General features: G+C 41.7%; 3 protein-coding genes across 3 annotated transcripts in view; 1 reads left to right on the forward strand and 2 right to left on the reverse strand.

Annotated features, from left to right (window-relative positions):
• The window catches only part of tgfb2 (transforming growth factor, beta 2), a 30,895-nt gene extending 22,124 nt beyond the window's left edge, over positions 1 to 8,771 (reverse strand). The window contains exon 1 of the mRNA XM_053881074.1: positions 7,879 to 8,771. Coding sequence (XP_053737049.1) covers positions 7,879 to 8,224 — 346 coding nt within the window. The 5' untranslated portion in view covers positions 8,225 to 8,771. The remainder of the gene's footprint in view (positions 1 to 7,878) is intronic.
• Positions 8,772 to 9,035: 264 nt separating this feature from the next.
• On the reverse strand, positions 9,036 to 13,597 carry rrp15 (ribosomal RNA processing 15 homolog). Its single transcript, XM_053881322.1, has 5 exons — positions 13,532 to 13,597; positions 12,857 to 13,128; positions 12,156 to 12,253; positions 11,902 to 12,088; positions 9,036 to 9,747 (listed from the first exon to the last, which is right to left on the reverse strand). Exons 1-5 carry the CDS (start codon positions 13,575 to 13,577, stop codon positions 9,604 to 9,606), a joined length of 747 nt encoding a protein of 248 aa, XP_053737297.1. The 5' UTR covers positions 13,578 to 13,597; the 3' UTR covers positions 9,036 to 9,603.
• Positions 13,598 to 13,922: 325 nt separating this feature from the next.
• LOC128768528 (uncharacterized) lies at positions 13,923 to 16,680 on the forward strand. Its single transcript, XM_053881472.1, has 2 exons — positions 13,923 to 14,390; positions 14,851 to 16,680. Exons 1-2 carry the CDS (start codon positions 14,372 to 14,374, stop codon positions 16,344 to 16,346), a joined length of 1,515 nt encoding a protein of 504 aa, XP_053737447.1. The 5' UTR covers positions 13,923 to 14,371; the 3' UTR covers positions 16,347 to 16,680.
• Positions 16,681 to 19,908: the final 3,228 nt, after the last annotated feature.

The raw sequence follows: 19,908 nt of genomic DNA on the forward strand, positions 1-19,908 counted from the left end.
GCAACATTATCTTTCGTATCAACATTGTATTTATAGTTTATAATTTTTATTATCCAATTGGACTCAAAACAAAAAATATATATCAACATAAAAGTGAAAGGCAAATATTGTTAACGGTTCTACAGTAGGTTCTTTTGGGACCCCGTCTTACACACTGAAGGAGGTGGTGTGCTAACATTTATTTGCATAAGTGGCAGGAAAATAGATTAGAAGAATATGTTTGTCAGTTACTCATATTAATGTCACACTGTTAAATTACACCACCATCAGTCAACACCTTTTTGTGCCTTGAAACGATGTGCGTCATGTTATATGATACCACTGTTGATGTGGTGGCCTCGAGTGAAGGGTATAGCATTTATTGGTGAAAAGCAATACCAAAATAAAGAACGAACATGATCACTAACGGTAACATCGCTTGAAAAGGACAGATACATACTGTTATAAAATAACTACATGCAGGATATGCTACAATAACCCCTGTTTTGTTCTGTGGCGCTTTATGAACTGAAAAAAAAAAAGAAATATACTCTGATGCTTCCCAGATAAAAATCTGTGGCTCCTCCAACTTCCAGCACTGAAGCTGCAGCAGCGAAAATATGTCGCTGCAGCTGGGTATTTCTGCTCCTGGATGTTCAGACCGTGTCAATTAAGAGTAAAATGCATCCTTCCGACCTGAAGTCAGTAATAAAAAAATAATGCATATTAGCCAATTTTCAAACTAAGTCGCCATGTGCGTGTGACATCCTCCCTCGATTGAACCGACTGGTGCCTATCTGGCCTGTCAGCATGCTTCCCCTCACCTCCATTTGGGTTCACTTGTTCCTTAGCATGAGTGGGTTATTGTCACTGCTCAATGTAGGTCACCACAAGAGGCTGACGGGGTGAAGTAATTTGATGAAGCACTTCTCCTACAGATTTTAATAAAACTAACACTGATTTGCAATAAAATCCTCGATAAAAGTGTGTAAGGTCGTCACACACAATTGTTTCCTGATGTAGGATAATTACAAGATCTCACAAGGTCTCAGCTAGTGAATAAATGGTGAACCAACACATGGCTGGCATGTGCTCTGTAAACACTCTAAGTAACTATGGCTGAGCACCATGCTGTGGGCTGAACAAGCTTTTAGATGTCAGCTGGGCTTGTTGCCCTTTTAACAGGACAGTTGCAGCTGCATGAGATCTATGCTGCTGACATACGAGTTGCATGGTGTAGTGTGTGTGCCTTCAAAGCCGTAAATAAACTTGAAAGTGATCAGACTCCAAAGAGAAACAGCATTAAATTGAGGAGAAGGAGAAACATGCAGCTGCGTTAGCTCCCTTTTTGTGACCGTAAATTGCAAATTGTGAAGTGAAAAACACAGATGAACACATGCATTCCCAAAAGACTTTCTGGAAAATCCTTGCCTCTGAAGTGAGAACTTAACTTGATGCAGGTGAAACAGTAGTCATTCCAATAGGAATCGCTTCTCAAAAAGCTTGTTCTATCCACAATGTTTGGACATCATGCTACTATTCTGTTGAACACAAAATGTAAAGAGCAGCCAAACAATTTAGCAGGAGACTCTAACATCAATAAAAATTCAAGAGGAAGACTTCTAGTATTTTACTCGGTCCATGGCTGTACTGGGTTAAATACTCGGCGGACTGTGGAAGTATACAGTTTCACGATAATATTTTACCATGCCAACAGAAAGAGGATCTTAAAGGCTGAGTTTCTGTGCTTCAACAGTTCACAGACTCCCCACATTGTTATTCCAGCAGCTTCAGCAGTACTGGAAAGATTCATGAAGCTCAGCTGGACATAACTGGACCATATGTACAGAAGCGGAGCCAGATATCCACTCATGAGCTGCAGAGGAAAAAGGTCAGTGGAAAATAAGCTTAAAACTGAATCAGATCTGAAGGGAGTACAGCTGCAAGGGATAAAATCCCAGTAGACCCCCAGAGCTTCAGAGCCGCCGTGGTACACCGAGTCACACACAATCATGAGGCAGGTTAGTTTTCCCTTACTGATGATGTCCTGATGCAATAGTGACCACAAAATGCTCTCCAAATAATATAATTGAAACATGGATTCAGATGAATTGTCAGGCCTCAACATCTGGATGCTCCCGTTGTCCTGATGTACCTAATCCAGTGTGACCATTAGTCACCCAAGGTTGGTCCCAAGTGTGAGAGAGTTGTGGAAGATGCCTGACACATGATTTACGGATGATCGTGTCAACTAAAGTTCGAATGTTGCATAAGCGAGTTAAGAAAGAAAATGTGGCAAGAAAGAACATTAGCCATTAGGACCAGGGCTTTGGTCGACTAGTCAGCTTCGCTGACCAACAGTTATGGTCTCCTTTTTAATTGCCATCAAACATGTCATTTAAGTGCACTAACAAGCTAAGATGGGTCAGTTTGTGTTGCTACAGAGTGTGCCCTTTAGCCTACAACACAAGAGCGCAATATTAGGTGTCCCAATACCACATTTTTACCAACAGAGTACGAGTACTGACATTCCAGCACTTGTAATATCAACCATTTTAAATTGTGATATTTGTTTTCAGCTTGTTTCCCAAACAAACATGACACCACTGCCACCAGGCTTTCCGTTAGGATTTTGAAACAAGGCGTAATGGTTTACAGAGATGAACTCAGTAGCTGCTGCCACAATAACACTTTCAGATGCTGCTAGGCAGCTGCATTACTTGACTGACCATGATTTACTAAAGAAAAAAATACAAATATTTGTATAATTCTAACCCTTACTACAAGCTAAGTGTCTAGTTTTTTTGTTCATCTTCTTTCATATATTTATGCAAGATAAGCATACAGTTGCATCAGCTGTGTATCATTATTTGATATGTACTGCGAAGTAGGCCAGTATTGGTGCGAGGACCACTGCTGGTATTCGGACATGCCTGAGCAAAGTGCCACCAGATCATGCAGATTTGCTTTTAAAAGTGCATTAGCACGAAAGGGCAACAGTCCTTAACCAAAGTCATTAAAGCATTCATATACAGGCCAAGACTTCCGCATAGCATAACTTAGATAATATAAGACAACAAAGTGGAATAATTCATTGAAAAATAACCATCTTCTTTGTTTTTGGTATTTTCCGTCAGGGGTGTCACAGCAAGCCAGCCCCCTCCACCTTCATCCACAGTAACTTCAGTACATCCTCTGCCCTCACAAACTTTGCATCAGCTGTCCCTCTGATATTCTGGTATGAAATCCTATCCTTCCTAGTCACTCCCAGTGAAAACCTGAGAATCTTCATCTCTGACTCTTCCAACTCTGGTTCGCGTCTTTCTGTCATAGCTACCGTCTCTAAACCATATATCATGGTAAGCCTCACTCACGTCCTATACAACATTTCCTTTGCTTGTCAAGTGTTCTCTCAGCCATAGAGATTGCCATGAACGGCTCAAAGTTGTGGCAATGGGACAACTGCTTTCCCAGTCCCTGTCCTCTTAGCAGCTTCCCTCATTCCACCTAGCTGATTTCCTGGTCCACTATGTCACTTTCATCTGTCCTCCTATCTTTCTCATTCTCTGAATTATTTGTTTCCAGAAGTCCTGCTTCCATCTTTCTCTCGCACTCACCAGGTGTCTCCAACTGATGCACAAAGGGGCTACAGTGCACCCACTGCAGATTTTGTTCCAACCAAACAAGCCCACGCAGTTGAACCATTCAGGTGTCAGCTGAAACAAGCAGCACCAGACTGACAATCCAATGACTACAGTCTTAAAACACCTGATTGGTGAAAAGGTGAAAGGTCAGAAATAGTCGATTAAAAAAATTAATCGAATTAATTACAGGATTTTATAATTAATTAATCGAATTAATCACATTTTTATGTCATATCTGCTAAAGGTCTCCTGATAAATAATTTGAGTTATTATTATATTATTGGATATTATTATTATATTATTATTAAATGTAGTGCATGACTAATCAATTGAATACAGTAAGAAGAGAAGATTTGAAATCCAATTTTTTATTGGTGAACTGTGTGTCATGATTCCGCTTTTATTTTGGTCACGTGAGTCCTGTTTTGTTTTCTCCCTCGTTTCTTCCTGTTCCTGTGGCACACGGCTGGAGCCAATCAACCCCTGATCACCAGAGTATAAGAACACCTGGACTCCAGCAACGTGTGCCAGATCCACTCCTCTAGTTCTCTGTGGTAAATTGGTTCTCCTTGTTTGTTCTCTGTCTGTGCTCTAGTTTGCTCATTTTTGATTACACTCTTTGCAACCCTGGTGCCTGAGTTAGAGTTTAGTTCCTTCCTCTGTTTCCGTGTGTTTCCTGGTTTATTCTGTGATTTCACTATCTCTGTTCATTGTGCTTTTGTCTCTGTTGCCAGATTTAAGTTTGTTTGTTTCGCCTGGTTCGGTGACGCTTTCTGTTTGGACTCTTACTCGTGTTTGTGAACTTCTCCTGGTTTGATGACGCCTTAATTTTGAAATTCAGACTTTGCTTTGTTTCTCCTGGTTTGGTGATGCTTTCTGTTGTTTTTTGTTGTTGTTAATGATTAAAATATTATTTTTGACTCGCTCCTGCGACTTTCACCACTGCACTTGGGTCCCGCTCCACGTCTTGACCCGTGACACTGTGCTTCATAAATGAAATCCAAAAGTAAAGGTCAAGCACATCCTCAAACCAGTTAGGCCAGGTACATTATTCAAAAATATAATACAAATACAGCGATTCAGTCAAATAAATAAAATTCTGAAATAAAATTAGGCTGTCTCAAATAGGCACTCAAGCTCAATAGTATATAAGTATAACACGCCTCTACGGGTCCTTCAATGGGCCAAAATTCAAATGTGCAAGCATTGGCTCGCCACCGTTGATACTCATAATTAATTGCGTTACATTTTTTAAGGCGTTAAATTGCGGCTTAATTAATTAATCGAATTAACACGTTAAAATGACAGCACTAGTCAGAACAAAACTGCAGCCCTTTGAGGACCAGCTTGAGACCCCTGGCCTAATGTTTTATGTATGTATTATGTTTAAGTACTCCTGTCTGCTGTCTTCATCTCTCTGCTTATCCCACACTTCCTTTGCGTTCTTCTTCATCCTGATACTCTTCTGGATCTTATCACTCCAGTCATTCACACATCATTTTGGTCTTCCTGTCTCCCACATCTTCTTCCCTTCTTTGTCATTTGGTCTGTCTTCTTTGGCCAACAGTAGCCCAGTTACAAAGCAGATCTCGCTAACCTGGGCCACGACTGAGCTACTGTACTTTTCTTCGTTCTAACTTGCATGTTTGTTTGGCAGAAGTGGGGTTGATGCTGAGCCAGCTGCTCTTCCGAACCGCAGCAGGATTAGTTTTTACTAATTAAGTGACTAAAACAGACAGCATAATAAAAAAACAATAAAATAACAATAATAATATAGGTTAAGACACTTCACAATAAAACAGCAATGGCAGACCAGAGAACTATACACAATAGGAAATAAAACAATGGACACAATTTACAGAATTAAAGACGGTTCAGTGGAGGCCAACTGGAACAAGTTTGCTTAAACAGATGGGTTAGAATTTGAATGACTGTAAGTAGTCAGTTACTTTTGCTTTCATAGTGAAAGTAGATTACATGAGCTCAGGATTTTGCTATACTGCTTTGATCCTAAGATTAAAAAAAAGATAGCACTGTGTCTAAGGCCCAAGGCATTTATCACCATGAGGCAATATTTATTTGTGCAGTCACAGAAAGCTCAGATAAGCAGTGACATTACAGTGACATCACATCGACTGCTCCCTCCCGGCAGACGAGGCTGCTGCACAACTGCACAGACAGAGGACCTGTGTTCGCTCCCCGGGCTAACAATTGGGTGTGAAATAGCGGGAATTCCGCTTTAAGTTGTGATTTCAATGTGGTGGAGACCTTAAACTGGGTTTGCGACAGCCAAAGTTAAGATGGACAAGGGGTGGGGGAATGTTTGGCAGAAAGTGTTTGCGGGCAGATGACGGTGGGAGTGGAGAGGAGGGAGTCTTACGTCCTGCTTGAAGCCTCTCCAACCAGAATTTTTCCATGGAACGTGTGGCTGTCGGGGTGTACTCGTAATGCCTCAGAGCAAAGCAGGTTCAAATAGTCGATCACCCTCACCGCTCATTCAGCACAAATAAACCCACTACCATCCAGCCCAACATTACAGGCATGAAGAAGTTCCTGGCACCCAACCAACTAAGAACGATATCCTTGTGTGTGTGTGTGTGTGTGTGTGTGTGTGTGTGTGTGTGTGTGTGTGTGTGAGAGAGAGTTGAACAGAGGTGTAGCATTCATTTTCAATTACACACAAGCACAGATCAAGTGAATGAGACTTTATATCTCAGGCCAACTGAGTGTTTTACCTTCCTGCTGTCAGCATCTGTTAGCAGAAGTGAGGCCCGGGCAGAATCAATTGCAGCCTCTTTCCGCCAAACCCCACCTCCCTACCCCCCTCCAAATTTCCCAGACTGGCACTCAGCCAGACCGATTCATATTTGAGGTATTTACACTAGAGGCAGGTCCAAAGATAACACCAAGGCAAAATATACTGTACCTCGGGCTTTTAAAGCCTAATGCTTTTTTTTTTTTTGCTTCTGATGGTATGATTTCTTTTGAAAAGAGGAAAACATATGTGCACCAATGGCATTGTGGGTCTTTTTCATATCTTAAATCTGTTCACCCAGCACCATGAGACTTGACACTGAATGACTTATGTAATATTTTCAACCACACCTGAATAACAGTCTGTTACTGATAATCAGAGAAAAAAACGCAGCACCTTGGTGATACAAATGCCATATATGCTGCCAGTTTTGTTGACAAGAATAATGCAAGGTTTGTTGCATTTGTTTTCATGTTTTCCTTTCTTATTTTCCATCTATGCCCTCACATTGTGTTTTTGGTTCCAAAGCCTCTCACGGTATTTATTTATGAATATTCCTAAGGATCTCGAGTTATGTTGAAAGTTTGTGGAGTGCTTTGCTAGCCGGCATGGAAGGAAGTTAGTGCTAAATAGTGCATCAAATGGGATCAAATATCAGTCACTTGACCACTTACTGAAGGATTGGGTATGGGTTTGCACATGCATATTACGAACTGATTATTTTTTATCATAAAACTATCAAACGACGATAGGCGTGCATATTTTTTTTTGGTTTTTTAATCTTTTTTTTTTGTTTTGTACTTGTTTTATTGAATCTGAAATAAATGAAAAGCAAGTTCGATCTGGTTTATTTTTACAAAATGGTTAACGCTGGCTTCAGTGGTCCATTTCCTTATAATAGCAATTTATGTTGGGTAAGTTGGTGTTTCTGAACAATCTACCAGAAAAAGTGGACCACATGAAGTTATTTGGAGCCAAATCCACGCAGCCACAGATGCCCACCTTGGGAGACAGGTTTTTGACAAGATCATGACCTATATTTAAGCACATCTATAACCAAAGTCAAGAGTTGCAGCCGGGACTTTCAAAGCCAGATTTCCTGCTCTTCCAAGAGCTACGGCGATTTAGCTTGAGCTTTAGTATAGTTTGGATGGCCCTATTGGTGAGGAATGTGTGAAGATCAACAATGATGTGGAGGATGATTAACAACCAAATCTGGATCATTAATTTCAACATGTCCATCTTTTTATCTCTTTGTGAACTGGTGAAATCCATACGAGCACAAATAAAAATAACCATCTTATTTTCAATGTTGGCGAGAATAAGTACAGAACATTAGAGTTCTTGAGAACAAGGCAAATGTAGTTCAGAGTGGGGACCCTTTTTAATCATCTACCCAGTTGACAGTAGAAACTCAGACCGTAAGAAACCTTGTCTGTGGAGTCAAATCTTTCCTATTGCCTGTCAATGAAAGAGGCACCAAACATTTGACGGACTTACTCCCTGACGGGTAGACGGGCTGCATGTCTATCTTGTACACCTCCTTGGCGTAGTACTCCTCTTCGCTCCGCTGCCTCTCGCACGTCGCCGCGCGCTCGTTGGCTTTCTCCTGCAGCAGGTCCCGGGTGCTGTTGTAGATGGCCACGATGTCCCGGGACACTTCTTCGGGCTCGGGGAACTCCTCCGGGGGGTTGGTGAGCTTGAGTTTGCTCAAGATCTGCCCTCTAATGGCCTCGATGCGCTTCTTCCTGAACTGGTCCATATCCAGAGTGCTGCAGGTCGACAGGCTGAGCGCCACGGTGGCCAGGTCCAAGGTGAGCAGTAGACCGACAATACACAGGTTCATCTTCTCCTCGGCGCGGTTCAGGGAAGTCAATCGGAATTCACTAAACGCCAACTTGGATCACGGAGAGCATGAAGGCAGAGATGGTCTCAGAGAAGGTCGTTAACTTCCACAGATGAGACGTGAAAACAGACGTGAAAGTCAAGAAGCCCGTCCTCCTGAACACTCCGAACCATCGGAGCTAGAGAGTCTGAGCGCACAGGTCCGCATCAGTAGCCACCAATGGATCCATAGCGGAGAAGAGTCGCGTCACCCGGGTTAGAAGGAGGTGGACTGGGAACACCTCCGCCGCTTTGGTGCGTCTCGTCTCGCCGGGACACTCGCAGCCAGCCCACGGAGGATCACAGTTCTCGTCCGGCCCATTAACCAGCAGTCGAGAAAGCAGCCAAGTCTGAACATGGACTAAAAAGTATCCACGTCTCATCCGAGACTCAGCGGTCCTGATGGTGTCCTGTGGTTCATCCGCACTCGTGCTTCACAAACAAAGCGGCAAAGAAGCGTAACAACACGCGCCACTATGACTGCGCGAGCGAAAGCTCGGACTCTCAACTCTTCAACGCCGCGCTACAAAGCCACTGGTCTCAGACAGAGCGCTGGCGATGGCCAGTCGGCTACTGGCGCGGGAAGTTCTGCTGCTGGGTCCAAGCGCCGGTCTGTCACCGTCCCGAAACGGGCGCCCGTCTACCAGCACGTGAAGAACGGAGAAGACTTGACTTTACACACGAGCGCACACAAGCACACTTCTAACTTGAAAAACTCTTTCCATATGCAGTTAACTTTATTGCATTGAAATGAAAACAATAAATTAACGGTAATGGGTCACAAAGTTACAAAACAAGAAATTGGCCACATGTGTTTGGAGATCTTTAATTGATATGTGGAATACATTGTACAGTTTTGGGGCCTATTCATCTTCCTCTCAGAAAACACTTAGGATATAAGGATAGTAAAGCTCCACACGAGCAAAAACAGAAGATGGAAAAATGTCTGCTGAGGGCAGATCGTCCATTAGTACCCAGAGTTCTGTAAAAACATCACAAGTGGAATGAAGACTTGTACAGAACTTTGGTCATTCTCATTTACAACTCTGTGAACAAACATGATACGTGAGCTTTGACTGATGTCCCCTGGAACTACACTGCTTTTCTGGCTGCTACTTATTTCAGAGGACCAGCAATGTACAGAACATCAACATCAAAGGTCAGTCCATCCCCAGAGCTTCACACAACAAACTGTGGTTACCTCAGGTTTCAAAATATCCCTGTATCCTGACATCCTAATTACCAGCAGCAGGGAACAGCATTTCCCCCAGTTCGTCCTTAAAGAGCAGCAGTTCTTTGCTGCAGACAGCTTTACAAAGTCACTTAAAAGCGTGGCCAGAGTCAGTCGGATTCACTGTCGTCCACAGGCTTGTGTGTCTCTTCTTCCTCATGATCACTGTCCTTGTCCCAGTCTTTCATGGCGGCTCCCATCATGAAATCATCTCTGAGGACACTCCACCCTGGCTTCTCGTCTCTGACTGCAGCCTGCACATCCCCAACCCACCCCCACACGCACAGGCATTATTGTCACCATCCATCAAAAACATCAACACATACAGTATGAGCAACACTAATGTTTATACAGACTTTCCTATTTTACATGAAGTTTAAAAACCTACTCTGAAAAATTCAGAACTGGCTTCTGGACTTACTTACTGGAAGCTAACATCCTGTTTTGAATGTGTTAAACATATTCTGAAATTGTTCTTTTCTTTTCTTTTTTTTTTACTTTCACAACACGTGAGAAGCAAGTTTTTCTTAAAGGATTTTCATAAATGTGCATATTCAAACAGAAAAAACGTTAATCTGCTGTGTTTTTATTAACTTTTATCTTTTGTAATCCTTGCACAAGTACCAACTTCGAGAAAAACAACTCAACCAGAAAACCGAATCGTTCTAGTATTAAAGTGAAACAGCGACACCAAGTGAGTACATGTTGGAATAACAGGAAAGAAACCACATCTCCATGTGCGACCTCAGTGGCCCGAGAGAAAATATTAAAATGGAATAAATCAAATGATGCAAATTAGAAAAGGCACTGGTCAGAGAAGGTCGGCATTTAGGGTGTATTACTATTATTATTATTTATTTTTTTAGACTTGGGTAGATAGAGGCCACAAAGGACCCAAGAGACCTAGTGCCGGCTGATATACGCTTAGCGAAAAAAATCTGAAAACCCTTAACATTTCGAAATCCAAACTCATAAATACATAAAGGTGGTCGTGATCTGACTGACGCCAAATGTGAAAAGCATGTTTTCACTTGGAAGACAAGTGCTGCTTTTCTCAATGGACCTCAATCTTGAGTGGAAAAACAACACATAACAAGATACTAGTCACGTGCAACTCAAATATAAATGCCATATTGGGGACTAATAAAAGCCACATTAATAAATATTTCACTGTTGACCAATCTGACGTGACCAGTCCTGTCTTGAAAGCCCCAGTATAATGGAAACACCTTAAAGCTGAAAAAGCTTTAAGGTGTTTCCATTATTTTGCCCAACCCCTGTATATTATTATTAACATTAACAAAAGTAAATCGTAAAGCATCACATATTTTATCTTGCCTTAATCTGCAGGTGCTGGTTTCCTCTCATTGAAAAATGCACAGGTAAAATATCAAATATTTATTCCAGAAGAGAGTCAAGATAAACATCACACTTTAGAACTTAACTTAGTCTAGTTTTGATAAATTTTAAAAATGAACATCAGCTCTTTGAGGGTTCAAAACAATTTTGTACAGCAAAGCAGTTCTACTACTGCGAAGAATAATAAAAATAAATAATTATAACAATAATAATGTTTATTGAAAGGCAACATGATTATACAGGCATTTTTAGTTTTCATGTCCATTTCCCAATTTTCGTATCTCTTATTTTATTGTAGGGTTTCAAACAAAAATACTTAAAATTAGGATTCCTCCAAACGATCATGATTGGCCGATTCCAGTGCGATCAGCGAATGCCGATCACTACCCGGAGCAAGAATCATCCTAATTGTTTCCAAAATATTACCACTGAAGTTATCAGGTGAGAATTCTTGTTAGTTTATTTCCCCCCAATGTCATGCAGCCCTAGTCTTCAGTGATATAACTCTTGTCTAGCAGGAAGGTCACATGACATATATGCCATACAGAGTCAAGTAGCCGTGACCGTGCCCCCTCATCATGGGCTCACCTCCTCCCCACCGAGTCTGGGTGAGACAAGATACTAGGATGGGCCCCATGAAAATTATCATTATTCCTGCTGCAATTCAATGTATAAAATGTCCTAATGCATTTTTCTCTCTGGTAGAAATTCATCATCTCCCTCATATTGTCCGTAACTGTGAGATGAACTTTCAGCTATTTTATGCTTCTTATCTTTTAAATCAGTAATTAATACTTGCTCTTGCAAGTCCATTGTTGTATTAATTCGATACTTTGCATATGCCTTACAATTCCGCAGAACACAATGTATATGTCCTTCCTCATATAAAACACTTGTTACTTTCATGACATTTTATTTTACATACATTTCACTTAAAATATTCTTTTTGCTTCATATCATTATATAACTATCACCCTAACCCATTGCTCTCTGGAAGTGCTAGAAATCAGACTCCTACCACACGTAGACTAGTGAGAGAATGAACTTACAGCAGCGTCTTCCTCCTTGATCCCAGCTGGACTGTCTCCTGTTCCCCTCAGAACATCTATGAAGTCTCTCTTCGAAACAGCAGACAAGATTTTGGCCTTCTTCCTCTCAGACCCGCCCACTTTCTTCACCTTGTCGTCCACGGTCTTTTGGTGCTGCCTGACGGCATTAAAGAGCTGCACCACACCTCTGCAGGGACGAAAAAGCTGCTATGACTTACACAGCACCACCTCAAACTGGCCACTGACTCACTCACCTCGTGGCAATTCTCTGCATTGCTCTCTCTGTTTCACGGTCCTTTACCAGGTCCGGTTTGACTCTGCACATCATCTCCCAGGTCCGCTTCTTGTCCACCTGAACAGTAGTTGAGTAGTTAAAAAAAAAAAAAGTCAGGGTCGGGGTGGTCAACGTTTCTTTCACACTTAGGTCGCTGTGTTCCAGAGAGATGACACACATACAGTAGATGGCCTCAGGGTGGTGCTTGAGCACTATCACTTTTCCCTTACATTTTCTTGCCTGATAAAAGTGGTCGATTTTTTTCCTCATTCTTACATTCTTGAGGAAATTAAACGTACTCTCATCAGTTCAGTGACTTAAATCTAAAAGTTGTGCTGTACGCAAACCAGCAACGTACCACTTCATTGTGTTACCTAATAAGGTTAGGCCACAGGCAAGTTGGCAAATGAGCCCTAAACACTGTACATGAAAAGTATAAAAATAAATTGAAATTAGTATTTCATTAACAACAATTACTTTGCGATACGCACAGTTTTTCCTAGAATGAACACCAAAATGTCAAAAGAATAGTTTGTTTAATGTTTTCAATTTTACTAGTCATCAGCAAAGCACAATAATGGTATTACAGCGACATAATCCTTGATAATGGCTAAAACATCTCTTCAGATAATAATCCATTCCTATGTTTAAAAACAAGAACCGAGATCTTGAAAACATTACCTGCTTTTTCTTCTCCTGTTGTGCCTCTTTCTCCTTCTGTTTTATTTTGACCAGCTCTTTGCTCTTCACCAGAATGCCACTTGAGTTCTCTGGAGTCTTCTTCCCCAGGATCTTGGCCATTGCCTCAGCCCAGCCAGCGTTGGGGTTGCCATCATCTTCATTGGCGTTACCTCCTTCCTCGTCTTCTCCTACTACACTTCCATCACTTTCTCCTTCGTCCCCAGTCACCTCATCCTGACTCCCTCCATCGTCACCACTGTCCACCATCTCATCTGTTGTAGCACATTGAGACACAATTTTACCTTTATTCAAGACCACTGTTACACATTAGACTTTCAGTTTAATAGCAATAATCTAATGTTGAACAACTGGTTAAGTAACGGATATAAAATATGAGCATCAACATTAAATGATTTTAAGTACACTTTTTATAGTAGAAATAATAGGAGAAATTTCAATACAGTTTAATCAGTTGGAATAGCATGCATATATACGTTGTTCTCGAAGGTGACCTCGTTTTTAACCAATATTTCCTCGATCAATACAAATGCTACAAAAGCGTACGACCAACACACCGCGATCTAAACTAATAATTATTAGGGAGGATTAAGGACGCGTTACCAAGAAGTCAGAATGTTGTCGTTTTTTACTGTTAAGCAATAAAACGAAAATTACCAGATTCATGGGATATTTGTACATGTGACTCTGTCAGCGCCGCCATTGTTGTGTTACATGAAACCATTTCCGACGGAAACAACCACCAGTCTTGAAGGTTCCGGACGGTCCTTGTCGACGATTAAAAAAAATGTAATTGATTCGATGAGTTCAACCATTACATGTATTGCTTTTTTTTTAAATCATTTGAGTGTCTTTACATTTGGCCTGAATTACTCCTGCCAGAGGCAATGAGAGATCCCGTGTTGTTCCCTTGGGTTCTCAAATTGACACACAATTGAGCAAAACAAAATCCGAGCGCAACATTTTTCATAATTAAAATAATTATTTTTATGTATTATAATAGTTTTAAAACCGATGTATAGGCAGTGCAACATAGTTTGCTAAGTTTATAATTAGACAAAGCAACTGCTGCACAACATTCACATTTCACATGCGTTTGAAACCAACAAGTGCTTCGCCTATTCCCAGACTGTCATAATTGAATATTTTGTAGCAGAATTTCGAGTCATACACACCTGTGCACTCACTTAAAGATAAACGTGTTTTATTGTGGAGCCATGAAGGAAATTGTTTATTGTTTATTGTTGCCGCAGCTAATCGAAAAGTGCGAGTCTGACAGCTTCCTGAAAAGGTAGGAACTAAATTGCAGCCTTACACAGGACGCCAAAAACATGAAGACGATCTCTGAGAGTGTCTCAGGACCACCTGCTGGGCAAAGACACGCACAAGGAGGCGTGTTCTCCCCAGGTAAAAGAAACGCTTGGATTCCATGGCATACTGCCTGCAGTCAGCTCAGACTGAAGACCTGTCCCGGGAGAGACTTCCACACAGGACGCGATGGCCAAGAACAAGATCAGTAAGTGTCTGCTTTCTGATCATCTTGTTGTGGTAGTGCAGCACAACACTGTGTTCAACATGTGTTCTCTGGGTATGCAACTTAATACTATTGACAACTTGATTTTCAGCGTTCAGTGAAAAAAAAAAAAAGTGAAAATGAGGTCAGGCTTCCCGTATGTATGCGCTGGTTGAACCCGATCAACCAGTCGGCTCAGTTTAACTGCAACTTCTTCGTTTAAATGCACTAAATAATTTGAAGAAACAAGTTATTGTTTGGGATCGAAGCCATAATCAAATGTACATGGCTGGTTCTGATTTTTATTGCATTGCCAACTTTGCAGTGATTGCAATTTGATCTCTGATGATTCAAAGAAATTGATATATTCATGCTCTCATGAGTTTGTTATGGGATAAATATTTTGTAAAATCTCTGTTAGAAAAGTTTGTTCTTCGACTCAGTAACCTTTTTTCTGCCTCAGCATTGCAGAGCCCATGGAAGGAGGGAGCTGTGGGCTTTATACTCGGTTCAGTAGGCGGTTGCATCCTGGGAGCCACAGAGGACCCGGTGGACAGGACCTTGGCCCTGATGACCACAGCAGGTCCTCTCAAACCAGTCATAGAAGAAGTCCAGACACTGGGTGCCCTGGGACTGGGGACTTTGACTGGAGCCACGGCTCTGACGATAGCAATGACCTCAGTCGTAGCTGGCGTGATTCTGGCTGCAGTGGTCGCCTCTATTTTTGTGGTGACCAGGAGCTGTGGGCTGAACCACTCAGACTCTACTGGCTTGTGGGTTACAGCAGGACTGGCTGGTGCGTTAGGAACAACATTGAGTGGTGCAACTCTAGGAATCATTATTGAGTTCATTGTGAACAGTTCTGGTATGGTGGGCCTTCTTTGGGCTCTGTGTATCTTCACAGCTGTTAAACCTCCACTGCACTTCGTGTTCAAGCTCTTGTGGAAGCAGAGTGAGGTCTGCTGCACTCTACCACCCACAGCCTGGACCATGAAGAAGGAAGCGCTGGAGAACACAGAGACCCAGCACAGGATTCGCGTGACAATGCAGTTAGAGCAGAGGATCCTGACTCTAGAGAACGGAGGAAATGTCAGTGAGGTCGAGGACAGGTTGGCGTGGACTAATGATCAACAAGAGCGGGAACACCTGGTGAAGAGGAAGATGGAGGCAGAAGAGGCTGAGATGGAGCAAAGAACCATTCAAGACTGGATCAACACTGTGGTAGTCAAACATGTAGACTTCCTGGCTTTCGCTGGCGTGCCAATGACAGTGGTCGCCGCAGTAACAGCATGCTTTGGAGCATTTGGCTATGGAAATCACCAGTTTGTATTCTTGGCTCTTCTCAGTTTGGTGACCGTCATCTCATACTTTCTACTAAAGCCTTCGGACTTTAAGTTTTGGATGCTGGTGGGCTGCATGTCCATGATAGCAACATTTGTCATCGCAATGCTCACGCTCCACGCTGGCCAGGTGGTCGTAACCGCTGCCATGAAGATGCATGCTGCTGGGCACAAGCAGTCCAAAGAGGACATAGGAGCGCGCATGGCCCACCAGTCCTCTTTGGAGGCTTTGAACACTGCTTTCTTTGTGGCCAAAGTGTGCCAGCTGGCTCTTGGGGCAACAGTGGGGGGCCCTCTTGTGAGGCAGGCGGCAGGACAAGCCAAAGTCATCGTGGGGTCAGCTTTGGTGGCAGGAGGTCTGCTCGCTGGAGTGGAGGTCCTGACACCAGTACTTGGGAATGGCGGCCGGGCTGGAGCCCTCTTGGGAGTTGTGGGGGCAGCGGGCGTGTCAGTGGGTGCAGTTGCAGCTATGGCTGGGCAGTGGTCCTCGTGGCATGGCACGTTTTGCTCAGTGGTGGGTTTGCTTCTTGGGGCAATTCTGTTAGGGAAGTTTCATTTGGTTAATATTGGATTGCAGGTTCCTGTAGGATGTATATTTGCCATGACGAACCCTTTCTAAGGAGTTATCCGAGTGAAGTCGCACAGTCAGGTTTTTTTTTTTTTTAACCTCATGTGATAGAACTACTGAAATAGAAGATTATCCAGCCACAAACACTCCCACTGACATCACTTCCACGTGGAACCAGGATGAAATAAATATAAAAGTACAAATATATAAAAAAGGATTTTTTTGTAATGTTCTTTCTTTTATTTTCTTTTATTTTTTTCAGACTTCACCCCCTCATGAAAAGATGGCATGGGGTCATAGTAAATCAACCAACTGTTGTACTACTGTGTAATATTTTTAAGTTGTCTTATGAGATCTAAATATTCTCCTCTTATTGGTCAAATAAACAGAGCTTTAATTTACAGCAGCCGTGTTTCTTCAATGTAGCCGTTACCTAGTGTTGCTGTCTGATATCCTACGACAGACGTTGAGCCCTGTGACCCGTTTATTGTTATCCTTTGATGCTTTGCTTCAACAATTGTTGAAATGCACTCAGAACTAAAGGCTCACTGCATCTCTTTTTCTCATTATCTAAAAGGAATTATTTCTCCAAACACGTCCAATGACACAAACACAGTAGCCTGTTCTAACATCACTTCAGGAGGTTGTAGTGACAGCAGCAGACATCATCTTGGTCAGTAGAACAATGAATATCTCTTACAGCTTCGGTTTCTGTCTTTCTAAGAAGTACATTTAGCATTGGGTGCTGATGCTGCTTTACATGTTGACCCAACCTAAACAAACTAGACCTAAACTGCCTGACTTCTGTTGGCTTTCCACAGGCCACACACTTGTCCATACTGGGTGTTTTTGATATCTAGGTCTGCAAAACTACACAGAGCTACAGAATAAGATCAATAGTGTTTATTACACTACGATGTCAGACCACTGACCACTGAAATACACAGGTTGTTGATTGATCGCTTTGCACAGAAATGAGGTGTGACAACAGGTTTAAAGGGGTCGTGGGTGCAGAGAGCTCAATTATGAGGTAAAACCAGCTCCTGAACAGGTTCCATCTCTCATTCCCATCAATGACTCAATCCAGACACTTGATAACTGTCAAGATAAATAACCAGTGTTACATCAAGATAATGCTGTGGGGTGATATTGATCAGAGACAGAAATGGTGGGACACAACTTAGCATCTAAATCATAAATATCATTACATGTAAGATAAGGTGCGGTAAACCTTTCAATGTTGTCATTACTCATGAGTGAGTAACATTGGTGCAGCGAGTTGGCAGAACAGATTGGCACAGTATAAAGTGACAGTATGAAGACCCAGCTTCTTCTGGTGAACTGCTTTCAATAAAAACAAAAATGAATTTATAATGACGTGTGCGGCACACACTCACCATCAGAGACTAAAGGTGTGTCACTGAGAACAGAGCTGATAGCAGAGTTTGACAGCACCGAGGATGGATGACCTGCCCGTATCCTTCCCTCACATACTTCAGGTATCAGATTCTCCATCTAAAGAAGTCTGTGACGCTGCTGCATTAATTAATGAATACATGAGTCAAAATATAAACTGCAAATGTATTGCAGCTGTTAAAAACCTTTTTATGGGGTAGTATTTTAAGTGATCACTTATTTTGCCGTATTGGAACAGAACATATTTTACATTTTTGCATTCCTTTGGTAAAGTAGTCAATGATTCAGGTCACCTTGTTGTTGTCCAGATCCATGACCAAAGTGTTTATATTTCAGTTCAGTTTAGTATAGAATAGAACGTCCATACTCAACATGATCAGGGCTTCTCAACACAATGAACCATTAACTTTCACAATGAGGGATCATCTTTAGGGTTCTGAGCCCGTCGTTTTCACTCAATCAATTGATGTATTCTTTAATGCTATGTGTTAATGTTTAATGCGATGATTTTTATTATAACGTGTGGTTACGTTAGTCTCCACTAGAGGTCTCCCGACATCAGAGAATGACCGAACGACTCAAATGACGTCTGTGACCGCAGTTCAAGACAAGCCTCTCCTGGTGAACTAAAGAACTCAGATGTCGTATGTTGCATCCATGGAAACGCCACAGCGAGCAACAGCGACACCGAGAGTTACAGTATACCTCCCGTCCACCCGTAAGTTAAGTGAACAGTTTATATATATATATATATATATATATATATATATATATATATATATATATATATATATATATATATATATATATATATATATATATATATATATATATGTGTGTGTGTGTGGAATTAATGTGATGGAAAAACTACATTTCAAAATTCGAAATCTATCTCAAGGAGCAAGTGATGTGCAGAAGTCAATTATCATTTCATTTCTTAAAATGTTGGGCAGTGTCTAATAAGAAAAATGTCACAAGATTTGAAAAGCTAATACAATCAAATGAAGGACATGGATGAATAAGAATAATAAATGTTATGACTTGAGGTTCAAAATGCATTGCAAAATGCAATATTACATTTCTATTCAATGGTATTCTGTTCTAACAACATACGGTGATATTATGAAGTCACTGTTGTCAGTTCATTTGTCTAGCTACCACAGAAAAGTGGTGCTTACTGTATTTTGCTGAATCACTGTCAGAGTTCCTCCCCTCATCAAGAGAAGAGCAGTGCAGTCTCTTCAGAGGAAAATTTCCCCTCTCTGTGGATGTAAGGACATAAAACGATCTCCTGTTCTGTGCATTTACACATGGGGTAAATATTTACAGCTATAAACTTCAATGGGAACCTGGATGACATTTGTCATTGGCATAAATCAAAAGGTTCGAGGGGCAAGCATGTGCTCCAGTCTCAAGAGAGTGGACAGGAAGGGTAGGTCTTCAAAATAAACTTGAAACATTTGGGGCATCTGGTCATGATTCTCTTGACGAGTGTGTCCCGAAGTTAAGTTAACAGGGGGAACCTCATCCTAGTTCAGCTTTGATCAAGCCACAGACATCTGGGCAGACACAAAATGTGGCCAGTAAACATGTCAAATATGTCGGTTATTTGACTGCCCATTTATGTGTACAAAGGAGTATCCAGAAACGGTCACTTGGTCTCCACCCAGCTTCATAGAAAAAAAAGGCTGAGAAAACTCCTAACGGAATGAATGGGCTCACATCCCACGCCAGATTGTCTGGCTGCCATTGGCCTGGTAATCCAACATAATTGATGATCATCTTCTTACATTTTCGACCTCTGAAAATGTTTCCTTGACCCTGCTACCTGGCTTACCGTTTAGAAGCCTCCGTTTTGGGTTCTCCTGTTTAGCTGTACAATTGTATAAATGCGCAGGAGAAGAGAGCAGAGTGCTGGCATATGCATTTACCTCTTGTGTTTGGACTTCAGTGGGACAATTGTGTGAAATAACAAGGATCACACCGTTATAACTGCTAAAGTACATTTCAAAATCACAACAGGATGTATGAAAATTGGCTTATCATTTTATCTAAATAAAACAACATGAAGGATTATGCTCCTGAAATAAGAATACAACTCTTAGCAATGATGCACTGTAAGGGGAGGCACAAACATCTGATTAATAACTGGCCATGTTCAAAGAATGTTAGAATTCAGCCAACAAGTCATCCGCGA

The sequence above is a fragment of the Synchiropus splendidus genome, chromosome 12, assembly GCF_027744825.2.
Source record: "Synchiropus splendidus isolate RoL2022-P1 chromosome 12, RoL_Sspl_1.0, whole genome shotgun sequence".
Lineage (NCBI taxonomy): Eukaryota > Metazoa > Chordata > Actinopteri > Syngnathiformes > Callionymidae > Synchiropus > Synchiropus splendidus.